Source organism: Kickxella alabastrina, assembly GCF_025024165.1.
Source record: "Kickxella alabastrina strain RSA 675 chromosome Unknown BX661scaffold_1, whole genome shotgun sequence".
In the NCBI taxonomy this organism is placed as follows: Eukaryota; Fungi; Kickxellomycota; class Kickxellomycetes; order Kickxellales; family Kickxellaceae; genus Kickxella; species Kickxella alabastrina.
In genome coordinates this window covers 253,726-265,652 of record NW_026251472.1, presented here as the reverse complement: position 1 = coordinate 265,652, position 11,927 = coordinate 253,726, and the positions used below count along the sequence as shown (strand labels likewise).

General features: G+C 50.7%; 6 protein-coding genes across 6 annotated transcripts; 3 read left to right on the top strand and 3 right to left on the bottom strand.

Annotated features, from left to right (window-relative positions):
• The first annotated feature begins 62 nt into the window (after positions 1-62).
• Positions 63-1,702, top strand: BX661DRAFT_1159 (uncharacterized protein). Its single transcript, XM_051532419.1, has 2 exons — positions 63-657; positions 766-1,702. The coding sequence occupies exons 1-2, from the start codon at positions 300-302 to the stop codon at positions 1,530-1,532; spliced, it is 1,125 nt and encodes a 374-aa protein (XP_051394889.1). The 5' UTR covers positions 63-299; the 3' UTR covers positions 1,533-1,702.
• Positions 1,703-4,740: 3,038 nt separating this feature from the next.
• Positions 4,741-7,087, bottom strand: BX661DRAFT_174957 (protein phosphatase PP2A regulatory subunit B). The gene is given in 7 exon segments (XM_051533952.1): positions 4,741-5,186; positions 5,210-5,361; positions 5,373-5,463; positions 5,484-5,571; positions 5,598-6,041; positions 6,218-6,315; positions 6,580-7,087. The coding sequence occupies 7 exon segments, from the start codon at positions 6,650-6,652 to the stop codon at positions 4,882-4,884; spliced, it is 1,251 nt and encodes a 416-aa protein (XP_051394888.1). The 5' UTR covers positions 6,653-7,087; the 3' UTR covers positions 4,741-4,881.
• Positions 7,073-8,363, bottom strand: BX661DRAFT_174956 (uncharacterized protein). Its single transcript, XM_051533951.1, has one exon. It carries the CDS (start codon positions 8,178-8,180, stop codon positions 7,323-7,325), a length of 858 nt encoding a protein of 285 aa, XP_051394887.1. The 5' UTR covers positions 8,181-8,363; the 3' UTR covers positions 7,073-7,322.
• BX661DRAFT_174953 (uncharacterized protein) lies at positions 8,271-9,081 on the top strand. The gene has a single exon (XM_051533950.1). It carries the CDS (start codon positions 8,464-8,466, stop codon positions 8,785-8,787), a length of 324 nt encoding a protein of 107 aa, XP_051394886.1. The 5' UTR covers positions 8,271-8,463; the 3' UTR covers positions 8,788-9,081.
• A 491-nt stretch (positions 9,082-9,572) lies between these two features.
• On the top strand, positions 9,573-11,273 carry BX661DRAFT_202309 (catalase). The gene is made up of 2 exons (XM_051538501.1): positions 9,573-11,070; positions 11,094-11,273. The coding sequence occupies exons 1-2, from the start codon at positions 9,712-9,714 to the stop codon at positions 11,199-11,201; spliced, it is 1,467 nt and encodes a 488-aa protein (XP_051394885.1). The 5' UTR covers positions 9,573-9,711; the 3' UTR covers positions 11,202-11,273.
• On the bottom strand, positions 11,233-11,810 carry BX661DRAFT_174949 (uncharacterized protein). The gene has a single exon (XM_051533949.1). The coding sequence runs from the start codon at positions 11,764-11,766 to the stop codon at positions 11,305-11,307; it is 462 nt and encodes a 153-aa protein (XP_051394884.1). The 5' UTR covers positions 11,767-11,810; the 3' UTR covers positions 11,233-11,304.
• Positions 11,811-11,927: the final 117 nt, after the last annotated feature.

Below are 11,927 nucleotides of genomic sequence, written 5' to 3'. Positions count from 1 at the left end.
ATATGAGCTTGATTCTTTTGACTTTTGCCTGATTTTCAAACGTCACTCGAAGCCTTGTGCTGGTCAGAGGGGAGGGGCCACATATTTCAACTTCCTTCCTGGCCGAAAAAGGTTGGTAGAAAAATTGACCGTGGAGAAAGTACCGAGCATGAACTGTTTGCTTCGCGTTTCGGGCTCTTATGTTTGTCGTTTTATTCTGAAAACAATTCCATTTCTAATTACGATATTTACACCTCTATTTACATTATTTTCCATAACCGCCCGCCGCAACACCTGGACATCTTGCAAGCCTCACACTCATGGTTGCAACAAAAGCTAAAGTCAGGGAAATTGTGACTTCAAAAGAGGGACAGGATCCTGTTGATATCAGCCAGCTGAGCCTTGGTATCGCACGACGCGTTTTGCAGAAGCTGGAGCCATCGCGTCTGAGCAATGGAAACTCTGACAGGACCGACACTTGCCCGCAGTTTTCCAAGACGTATCCATGCGAAAAATTATATGTGCTTATTGACAATCGCCGCTTTAGCAGCAGTAGCCGCCACTGCCATCATGACGACGACGAGCTGTGGAGATCTGGGGAAGAGGGTGACACGAATAGCGGATTGGACTTCAGCACTGCAAGCAATGCTGCTCAGGAGTGGCAAGAAGCCATCCACGGTACGTATCACGAGTCAATGTGTGCCATAAGGTCTTTGGATGTATTTCCTTTGATTCATCGGCGACTAAACACATCTGTACTACTTTTTGGTGTTCATTTTGTCTTAGAATCTCGGGACGAACCTATGGCCATTGATCACTCGGGAGATCAAGGCGAAGGAGTAGGACAAGTTGGCGACCTCGCTGCTACTAAAGTTGTCCCAGAGTTATTTTTGGAAACGCTGTCGCAATCGCAGATTGGCCCACTTGTTAAAGCGCTGGGCGGAGCCCCGGCTGGTGACCCGGTTGAGCCACAAACCAGCGCATCCACAGATATCCCACATTTGGAACAGATCAAAGAATCCGACGACGCGTGGCTCACAACACAGGAAAGCTTGTGTAAGATGACTGACGAACTCATGCTTGATCATGAGTTCGTGGGGTCACTGCCTGGCACCGCCGTCGGGACAGAATGCGACGAGGCAGGACACATCGAAAAGTTGAAACCAGTCATTATCAGCAATAATGACGGCAGCAATGAGAAAGACAGCAAGGATAACTATGCTGATGATGATGACAGCAGAGCGAACAAATTATGCACCCTCGCTGCTGAGATGCTGATTTACGATGATTCTTCTGATATCCTTGATGCAATTTGTGCGGCGCTTCCCAACCCAGAGACATTGTGTGCGTCTGACTTCGAGCACTCTCGTCTGCAGCCCAACCTGTTTGAGCCGGCACACACTCTGACGTCGCCTCACAAAGGTCCCAGCTATATGCAGTCAGTGTACGAATTTAGTTCAAGCAACTTTACAATGCCTGAGGATCCCTCCTTATGGCTGCAGTTCCAGCGGAAAAAAATACAGCAAGTGGGCCAGGTCCCATCCACATATTAAGGAGGTTCAAGTGCGACTGATCCCTCAGACTAGCACATGCTCGAGCATCAGCAAGTTCAACCAGCCCAAGTGCCGGGCTTGCATCGGGCGCGTGGCGAACAAGAGCTGCCGATTTATCAACGTGCGCTACATCACGCAGCTCGATATTGAGCTGACCAGTGGCACAAAGACCACCCGCTATCTGACCTGTCCAGTATTCCGATCGGAAATTGAGAAGACCCCAGCTGTGCGCCAACCAATCACGCCGATCTTATTGCCCGGACGCAACGTTATCGCCGACGATGAGTCTTCATGGACTGAGTTCCACGTTCTGTGTGAGACGGCAGGGGCTACCAAGTCAATGTTGTGCATGGAGCTGGCCGTTGTGTGGGACTTGCAAGTCAGCGGGCTGCGCGGATCCTGCGGGGGAATCATATCGTTTTTCAAGGTTCCAACCTTGGATCTGTCTGCGGAACTGGACTCTGACGCCATCATTGTCCATCCACTGTACGGCTGCGCTCCAACGCCGTGCATTGTGCCCAAGGTTCCCCTGGGTGCACACCAAAAGTGCGACAAGTGCGCAGTTCCGATCTTCTCGGCTTACTTTTCGTGTTGCATGTGCATGTCTGAAATCTGCATCTGGTGCTTTGATGCCTGGGATGACTCTGATGTGAGCGAAAACTACTATGTTGTTGAAAAAGGGACGAAGAAAACCAGCGCTTCTGGTGCAGACAACACTTTGTCATCGGCAGTGGACATGTCGTATTGCAAGAGAATGACACAAACTGGCGAGGATGGCAAAGTGATATACCATTGTACCCGCCATAAGAAGCAGCAGTTCATCTGGGTGTCTCACTACAGCGAGGACGAGCTCGAATTAATGCTGCGCAAGGTCAACAAGATTGTGCAGTACTGCAACCACCTGGATGAGACCCAGCCTGCTGGGTACAGCGCGATCTCGCTGTGCACAAACGAACTTGGGCTGCATGACCCCGACCAGAAGATCGACGTGATGTGGACCACCGAGCTGCTGGATGACATTGACTGCAATACGGAGATCATTGCCAGCATGGGTAACGCTGACTTTTGCGCTGATCAGACGCTGCGGCCAGGGTCCAAGGACAATTGCGGGGGCACCGGAGCGCTATGCGCCGGACTATCGGGTTCACAGTCGCATTATTTGGAGGCTGAATGGGCCTTCAAATTGCAGACAGAGCTCCTGGTGCCACCACAGCCATTGCCAAAGTGGCATCAGACGCCAGTGTACGCAACTGCCGCCGATCTTACGCTGCGCGAGTTTGCCCAGCTGTGGAAGAACAATCACGTTGTTGTCATCACTGGGTTGTTCAATGACCTAGAGCTGCAGGCATGGTCTCCCAATGTGCTTGTGCAGAGGCTCGACAAGCTTCCCGCACATATCTACGAGTTGGGCAGCAAAGATTTGTCGATTGGCAGCTGGACCCTGGGTCAGTTCTTGCACATGTTCAGCGGGGATACCCAACTCTCTGCTGCTGAGGAGTCTGAAGACTGGCCGGCTCGCAGGGACAAGTTGACATCCAGCCGGCTGCGCGCGTGTTCCAAGCTACAACCAGGCTTTGGTGAAAGCTCAGGGCAATTGAAGGGCACTGATTCCGCCATGCAAGGGAACAAAGAAAACATGGCAGCGAATGCGCCGGCAGACACGCCGGGTCCCAGCAGAAGGTGGCATTCAGGAATGCCGCGGGGCAAGGGGGCAGCGGCAGCCCAGGAAGTGAAAACTGCTGCCACTACATCCACAGCTGACACCCCCGGAGGCAGCAGCAACGAGGACGAAAGCGTAGGTTTAATGAAAAGGTTTAATAAGCTGCTCGATGCCACGACGCAAAAGCTTCCGTTTCCCCAGTACTCCTCGCAGGACGGGTCGCTCAACCTGGCCAACCGCCTTCCGACGCAGTACATGCGACTGGATCTTAGACCTGAGCTGCATTGCACATATGGTTCGCGGGACGTGGGAACCTGCGAGAATCTGCGACTTGAGGTTGCCGATATGATCAACTTGATGGTGTATGCGTCGGCAGAGCAAGATACGGCGTTGCTCCCGGTAGCGAAGGGCGTGTCTGCTGGAATCCCACGGCGTGCGTCTAGGGGCCGGCCACGCTTATCTGGGCAGCAAACCAAGCTGAGCCAAGTTGTTGAGTGGGCTGTTTTCCCGCCCGCTGTAATCCAGTATGTTCAAAGCTCATTGAGCGACACTGAGCAGTTTATTATCCAGATATTTGAACAGGGCGTTTACTTTGACGCTTCAAAGTGCAGGGAAATATATGGGGAGTACGGAGATGATGCGCGGAGCTACCTCGTGCGGCAACAGCCGGGTGACGCCGTGTTTGTTCCCGCTGGAAGTGCCTACCAGCGCTGCTCGTTTAGAAATACAGTGGCAATACAGAGCAAATTCATGTCGGCTGAGCACATGGGGACGGCACGCTGGGTGTCCAATGAGATTTCCAGGAATAAGGGATGTTTGTGGCGCAAGGAGATGCTGCCTGTGATGGATATACTGTGGTGGACGTGGATGGGCAGCCCTGGGGACCGCGATCAGAGCGCTGACAGGGTTATTTCAAAGTCAAAGAAGAGCCAGACGACGGCAATGTCTGAGGGAATGGCTGCTGCATATGTTAAGGCATTCATGTCTGCTTATGCGGGCGTGTTGATGTTGGTGGATGATGATTTGTCTTCTGCTGCTGCTCCTGAGTCTGGTAGTAGCCACACTCAGGGAAGCGCGAAAAAACGCAAGAGGCCAGTGACGACATCGAAGTCTCTAGCTGGTAACAGCAACGGCAACAATGACAAAGTGGTTGTGGATTCTTCTGGCGAACAGCCTGTTGAGTTGCCGGCTAAAACTTGCGTTCGCGGACGCCCACGAGGTCGGGTTAGTGGTCGTGTTAGTGGTCGTGTTGGGCAAAGCTCGTTGGAAGAGTATGTGGAGTCGATGTCAGAAGAAACACTCGAGTCGTTAGATGCATTGGAGACAGCTTCAGACAGCAGCGTCGCATTGGAAGAGTCGCTGTCGCCTGTGATCTCCGATTCATCAAAGCGCAGGAGGTCCACGCGCAACAGCATGAATAATGCCATTGGTGATGATCTTTAATTATTATTCATATACCTGCATTTATAAGTTATTTTACATATCACTTCACATAACTTTTGAATGAATAAAAGTTTTTACCCCCCCCCTTGCAAACACACCAAGAAAATTGTTTTAAATGTTGAATTGAATAAGGAAGTGCTAAAAATTTTTTGTAAAAGAAAAAAGTGGTAGGGGAAGAGGGAATAAAATGGGGAAAAGTAAAAAAAATTGGTTTGTGTATATTCGATTATTTTCAACCTTCTTTTTTCAATCTGTAAAGATGAACAGATTGTTAGTGGCAGCAACAGCAAGGGTGTTTTCTCTCGGATGCCAGCTCGAGTGCAATATCTTGCGGTTATAGTCAATGTTTTCAGGATCAATATCCTCCTTGCGCAATCCACCACGACCATTACGCGGGATACCGACCTTGCTCTTGCTCCCATTGGGACCCTGAACGCGCTTAGCCCGGAAGGCATTCTTGTCCGCCTGCAGCATAACATCGTTACTGGTCTCCTCCAGATCGTAGATGCTAAAGTAGTTGTTGTATGACCCAGTCATGGCATGCTTGCCGTCTCCACTAATGTTGCACTCGAACTTGTCAAAATGCAGTCGTTCTCGTAGAGGTCGCAGAGCTTGGGCTTGAGGTAGTCATGGACGCTGATTGTCCTCACCGGCTGCCGCTCCATGTTGATATCCCACAACCGCAGGGTCAGGTAATCGCGCGACAGAATGTATCGGCCGTCCGAGCTGAACCGCACATCAGACACGGAGGAGATAATCTCGGAGAAAAGTTCTTCGAAGCCGGGTCCTCGGGCTCCTCAAACTGCTTGGCATGCTTGTCACAGAGCGCTGACTCGCGCATATCGCACAGCTTGATCGTCCCTTGCTGCTGCTGTACATGAAGTAGTTGCAGGACTGCGGGTGGAACTCGGCAGCCGTGATGACCTCGGTCAGGTCCTCCATGTTGGCGGCTTGATGTCGACTATGTTGAAGCTCTGGTTGTTAATTCCCAGGTTCCACAGGTTGATGCGCAGGTCGTCAGCAGACAGATAGGTTTCGTCGTCCGAGTTGACCGAAATGGAGTTGATGTGGTAGGCGTGGGCGTTGGCGTAGATCTTCCGCGGAATCGCCGCAATGATGTTCTCGTGCTGGACGAGCTTTGGCAGACGCAGGCGCGAGATGTCCTGCGGCGGCGGGCGGTCACCATCGAGTAGGTTGTTCTCGGACACTAGCTTGAGCGCCTTCTCGCAGACCTTCCACAGCTTGATAGTCTTGTCGTTGGTCGTCAGCATGTACAGGGAGTTGTTGTTGGGCTTGAGCCATTTGATGCGGTTAATCTTCTCTTCGATCTCCAGACTCTTCAAGTAGTCAAACTCGGGTTCATGCGACTGGAATTCCGTGTAAAACTTGTACTCGCACCCTTGCTTCTACAGAATTGTGCGCGTCGTTTTTATTGTTGTTTTGTCACAAGAAAAATATGTTTTTTTGGGTAGGTGTGGTTTAGAATGTGCGCTGATTGTTAATTTTGGTGACGTTTGCACATTCCTGTTTTCAGGCAAAAAGAAGACAAAATAGAATAGACAGGCACTGTAGTGCAACTTACGTTGTCGCTTCTCTCGAAAAGCACGACACGACCGCCCTTATCGCCGGTAGCCAAGTAGTTTCCGGTGTGGTCAAACTCCACGGTAGAGATAATATCAGCTACAAAACAAAAATAAAATAAATACACTGTTAGCAAAGAATAAAAGCACAACATTGGGGGCATATTGCAATGCGAATAGTAGTCGCGGCAATTTCTCTTGTTCCTCTCCTATACACACGCCCCAAAATGTCAGAAGATTCCGTCTTCTCCCTTTATGTCGTTCAAATCAGTGTAAATTTTTTAAAGGACCGAAATAAGGCGCTGCGTTTTGCTGTGGGTTAGGGCAGATTGCAATGTAAAGTTGGCAACTGGATTAAGCTTACCCTCTGTGACATCCTCCAAATCGGCCTTGTCGCCAAAGCATTGAGTGAACTTCCAACCGCGCTCACTTTCCATGGGTAATTAAATGAGTGAAAAATATATAAAGGAAAAATATAGAAAAAAAGAAAAGGGGGATGCACCAAAAAATAAAGAACGTTTGTGTAATTGGAACTAAATGACTGGGATTCAAATGGAAATAGCAGAAATTAAAAAAGAGAGAAAAACACGCTGCGTATCTGTGTAAGTGTGAGTGGGTGTGTCTGTTGTGTGTAAAAGAAGGGGTGATAAATAAAAATAGGGGAGAACCAACAATGAGTAATTTAAAAAAATACTATATAGAAAAGACGGAAGGGCGCAAATAAGATTTGTTATTCAAATTTCTGTCCTGGGCACAGGTTTGGGGGGTAACGATGTGAGCGGGGTGTAAACGCTAAAATAAAAATATATTCTACTCTTTTTTGTTTTTAGAGGTGTTTTTTCCTATTGATTTGGAATTTGCTAGCTTAAAAAAGATGGAAAGAAATTTCGTCTATAATTTTATTATCGAGCGCTTCAAGGCCAGCCAAGTAGAAAAATACACGATTCTTGTGCCCAATTCTCATATTTGTCAGAACTGGCAGAAGCAGGAAAAAATAGGAGGCAAGGCAACTTGCACCCTAATCCCACCAAAACAGAAAATCTCTTGCTATGGGCTCGAAGAGCAGGAATAACAATAGAATTGATCGGTTAATCGTGACGGCATCCACTATTTCTGAGAAGAACCAGCTTTTGATGCGCCAACGGACGGCAGCCCAAATAAATCTCTGGCCTCTGGCATATCGTCTGAGTCAGAGCCATTGAGGTGATCCACGCTGTCGGCCTTTAAACCAGACTCCGACTCCAGCCCAGGCTCAGGCTGAGGCTGAGGCTCGGGCGTAGCAACAATAGAATATGTCTCTAGCGACTCTGGCAGCCCAGTGGGAATCGGCCGCTGCGGGCTCTTTGGCGGCTGGGGATCACGCCGCAGCAGTGTCTCGGTGATGCGCAAACCATTTTTCCGCTCCTCGACCTTAAACTTGTTCCGCACATCGTACCTGTTGCGGCCAGGCAGCTCAGCAGCGAGCATCTGGAAGTCGGTACCGTAGATGCGCAGCTTCTGGTAAAACATCTCGGTCTCTTCGGGCTTCCAGCGCTTGCGTGACGTGCGCTGGACAACGTATGTCAGCGAGTTTGTGAACTGCGTGCGCGCAGACTCGTCTACGACATCGAGAGGCTCGCCGGTGCCGCCAGCCATGTCTGAGCGATTGACCACGAGCGAATCCGTGTCAATGACCACTTGGCCGTCGACGATGCGCACCTGTGCGGCCATGCGGTTGACGGTCTGGGGCTGCGAATCAACTTTGCTGGGAACCGGCGGTGCTTTCACGACACCGGCTTGGGCCGGCGTTTCTTCAGAAGACGCCTGTGTCTCTGGCGGTGCATTTAGCTTGCGAATGACATCGTTTTCGCGCTCGATGAATTCGGTCGTCGGCTGGCCGTGCCGGGTGTCGCGGCAAAAGTATGCTATGGGCAGGTTGCTGATTTCTTCCGTTGAGAGTGTCGAGTAATCGGCAGCTGACCTCATCTGCAAGAGCGGCCGCGCTTCAGGTGTGCTGCTGCCTGTGCGTACACGCTTAGGTGGCCCTGGAAAGCGCGTTCCGCCGTTGGCTGAGCGCCGGGACGCGCCCAATGCCAGGCTGGCAGGGCTGATTGGCGAGCTCAGCGATGCGAGTCGTAGTCCTCCTGTGCTTGCGCCTGCGCCTGCGCCTGCTATGGATAAGGGGGCTGTTTGATTCATTACACCGCTTCGCCGTGCTGAGAGCTGCAACCGCGGCGGCTCAAACCTCGGTGACATCCCGCCAATTACAATGTGCGTCCCCAACCCTGTTCTCTGTAGCTGTGGAGACGCGCCAACTGAAGGAATCCCGTTTATCGATGTGGATGCGCCAACTGAAGGAATGCTGCCGATCGAACTTGATACACCGACTGAAGGGATGCCTCCAGACGATATTGATGCAGCTGTAATAACTGATGGCACGCCAATAACCGTCGAGCCTGCTGGAACCCCCCGCAGCTGCTCGTGGTGCATTTGTTGCTCGCTTGTTTCAATGTTATCTGATGTGTCCTGCTGCTCTGCCCCGGCGTCCTCCGTCTGGTTGACCTCGCTCGTCCTGGTGTTTTGCGCGCTCTGAGCCGTTCGCCGTGCCGGCCTAGGCTTAGCCTTTGGCGCAAACTTATTGTTTCCTTTAGCTATAGACCAGGCTTGACATTCAATGCATAAGAAAATTTAGTATGAAAGAGAATCAGCTGTTGAATTTGTGTGCGTGCATGCATGTGTTTTTTCTTGCAATACCCCTACCGAGCTCGTTCAGTTCACTTACAAACGCGCGTTGACGTGACAGAAGACATGGGTGTGTGAATAGATACAATAAAATAATAAAAGTAACAGAATTGGTAGCGAAGAGAGAGAGAAAAGAATATAAAAAGCAATTGAAAGGGACCACAAATTGGTTTTGGTTGCTCGCTTGCAAACTGGCGGTGATCTTTGGATTATCATATCGCTTGTGATCTGGCTATGCTGATTAATTGGGTCACGTGTGTCCTCTTTGGGCATTTTTGGCATATTTTTTGATCTGAGTGATGACAGTACCAAAAATAAAAAGTTAGCTTTGACTTTGTTAAATTCATAACATTATCTCGGATCACACGGTTCCCGGGTGCGTCGTTGCTCAAACAATTAAACAAGAGCCAAACCGCTGATAATCTTTGTGGTGCTCGTATATAATAGTAAAGCACGTGCATGTGCCTGGCGGTTCTGGGCCTTATTGGCTTGATTGTTTGAATCACTCAAAAATGGCACATGAAAATTCGCCGCACCCACTCAAGCATATGAAAGAGGAAACATCACATGCATGGCTTGCCATTTTGCGCCAATTTCCATCTCATCTATTGCTGATGTCGCAGGCACTGACTTTTTCTTTTCTTTTTTTCTGCGCTCGAACTTTTTTAATTATATTCCTCTCAGCACACACTCTCCTTTTATCCTGCTATTGCAATTTTTACTTTTCTTTATACTATATCTCTCATCCAAAGAAGAAACACCGAAGCAAACACTCATGTCGCAGCATCCTTCCGACGCACCCGCCACCACCAGCCGCGGCGTACTGACCACGGCCAACGGCAACCCCGTTGAGAACAACCAGACGTCGATGACAGCCGGTGACCTGGGACCCGTTGTTCTGCAGGATTTCCATCTGCTGGACAAGCTGGCCCACTTTGACCGCGAGCGCATCCCCGAGCGCGTCGTCCATGCCAAGGGAGCCGGTGCACATGGATACTTTGAGGTGACCAAGGACATCAGCCACCTGACGTGCGCCAAGTTCCTCAGCAAGGTCGGCAAGCGCACGCCTATTTTTACCCGCTTTTCTACTGTTGGAGGCGAGCTGGGCTCGGCGGATACTGCCAGAGATCCGCGCGGGTTCTCGGTCAAGTTCTACACCGAGGAGGGCAACTGGGATATGGTCGGCAACAACACGCCGATCTTTTTCATCCGCGACCCGATCAAGTTCCCTGACTTTATCCACACCCAGAAGCGGCATCCGCAGACGCACCTGCCGGATGTCACGATGATGTGGGACTTTTGGTCGCTGGTGCCTGAGTCGCTGCACCAGGTGACCATTCTGATGTCCGACCGCGGTATTCCTGACGGATATCGCCATATGCACGGGTTTTCGAGCCACACTCTCAAGCTGGTTAAGGGGGACGGCTCCTTCCACTACGTCAAGTGGCACTTCCTTACCGAGCAGGGGATCAAGAACATCTTGCCCGAGGATGCTGCGCGGCTGGCGGGCACCGATCCAAACTACGCGACGCGCGACCTGTTCAACGCAATTGAGCGCGGCGACCACCCGGCCTGGAAGGTTTATATCCAGGTCCTTGAGCCTGAGCAGGCCCTCAAGTACCGCTTCAACCCATTCGACGTCACCAAGGTCATCAGCAAGAAGGACTTCCCGCTGCAGGAGGTTGGCCGCATGGTGCTGAATCGCAACCCCGAGAACTACTTTGCTGAAGTCGAGCAGGCGGCTTTCTGCCCGTCGCACATGGTGCCGGGAATTGCGCCGTCCCCTGACCGCATGCTGCAGGGCCGCCTGTTCAGCTACTCGGACACCCACCGCCACCGCCTGGGCCCCAACTACCAACAGATCCCGATCAACCGTCCAATCTCTGGTGTCAACAACCACCAGCGCGACGGCGCCATGACCATCAACGGCAACGGCGGCTCAGCGCCCAACTACGAGCCCAACTCGTTTGGCGGCCCTGCCCAGAACAATTTGGCCGCCCAGTCGCACGCCAAGAACTTTACCGTTCAGGGCGAGGTTGCTCGTCACACCTACGAGGTTACTGACGACGACTTTGTGCAGGTCGGTCATCTCTACAACCTTTTCACTGCTGAGCAAAAGGACCGTCTGGCCAATGTCATCGCCTCATCCTGTCACAGGTGCCTGATTTCATTCAGAAGCGCCAGCTCAAGCACTTCTACCGCGCCGACAAGGACTACGGCCGTCGTGTCGAGTCTGCCCTCAAGGCTGCCGGATCCAAGATCTAATGGCTCTCGTAGTTTATCACATTTTCCACATTTTTTAAACATTTTCTCATTAAAATATATTTTAAACATTTTAAACACAAATTAAACCGACACGCGAGCCATTTTACGTCGCCACTTTTGCGCCTGGCTTTGCCTTTTTTGTTTTATTTTTTCTCGCAGCCGGATCTAGTGCCTTGGTATATGGTGGAGGCGGTGGCAGGTAATCATCCTGTGAATACGGCACAGGGCGGAATTGTTCAGGCCTCGGCTGCGGCGTAGCTGTTGTCTCCAAACCTTGCAAACTATCGGCAGAATTCAAATCTCGATTCCGATGGCGGCCTTGCTCCTGATTGACCTGCACCATAGGCGTAGGAGCACCCTCCCATCGGCAAATATCACAATGAAGCAGCGTGCGCTTGCGCGATATGGGGAATATCGGAACGCAATATAGAGTAAACCAGGTGCGTCGGTTCATGCTTTGGATCGCGTTGTTGTGGCATCGCGGACACACCACCAGTTCGCGTCCTAGTGAATGAACCTGGTTGTAGGTTCCGCAAAAAATTGGTATGAAGAGAAAATCGCACATAATTCCAGACGATATAAAACTGTACTATTATTGAAAGAAAAAAATGAATACTAAAGAGGAGAAATGTTGGATATTTTTATGTTGTCTAGGTATTTTTTATCTAGGTATTTTTTGTCTTAGATATTTTATGCGCGTGCGTTCGCAAGCTTCCAAACATGACT

What these genes read in the sequence shown, in the direction of transcription:
- BX661DRAFT_1159 (XM_051532419.1), top strand. Translation starts at nt 300, where the DNA reads ATGGTTGCAACAAAAGCTAAAGTCAGGGAAATTGTGACTTCAAAAGAG. An exon ending in GTGGCAAGAAGCCATCCACG is followed by an intron (nt 658 to 765) that starts GTACGTATCACG and finishes ATTTTGTCTTAG; the next exon opens with AATCTCGGGACGAACCTATG.
- BX661DRAFT_174957 (XM_051533952.1), bottom strand. Translation starts at nt 6,652, where the DNA reads ATGGAAAGTGAGCGCGGTTGGAAGTTCACTCAATGCTTTGGCGACAAG. An exon ending in TTTGGAGGATGTCACAGAGG is followed by an intron (nt 6,316 to 6,579) that starts GTAAGCTTAATC and finishes TTTGTTTTGTAG; the next exon opens with CTGATATTATCTCTACCGTG. An exon ending in ACAACCAGAGCTTCAACATA is followed by an intron (nt 5,572 to 5,597) that starts GTCGACATCAAG and finishes GCCAACATGGAG; the next exon opens with GACCTGACCGAGGTCATCAC.
- BX661DRAFT_174956 (XM_051533951.1), bottom strand. Translation starts at nt 8,180, where the DNA reads ATGAGGTCAGCTGCCGATTACTCGACACTCTCAACGGAAGAAATCAGC.
- BX661DRAFT_174953 (XM_051533950.1), top strand. Translation starts at nt 8,464, where the DNA reads ATGTGCGTCCCCAACCCTGTTCTCTGTAGCTGTGGAGACGCGCCAACT.
- BX661DRAFT_202309 (XM_051538501.1), top strand. Translation starts at nt 9,712, where the DNA reads ATGTCGCAGCATCCTTCCGACGCACCCGCCACCACCAGCCGCGGCGTA.
- BX661DRAFT_174949 (XM_051533949.1), bottom strand. Translation starts at nt 11,766, where the DNA reads ATGTGCGATTTTCTCTTCATACCAATTTTTTGCGGAACCTACAACCAG.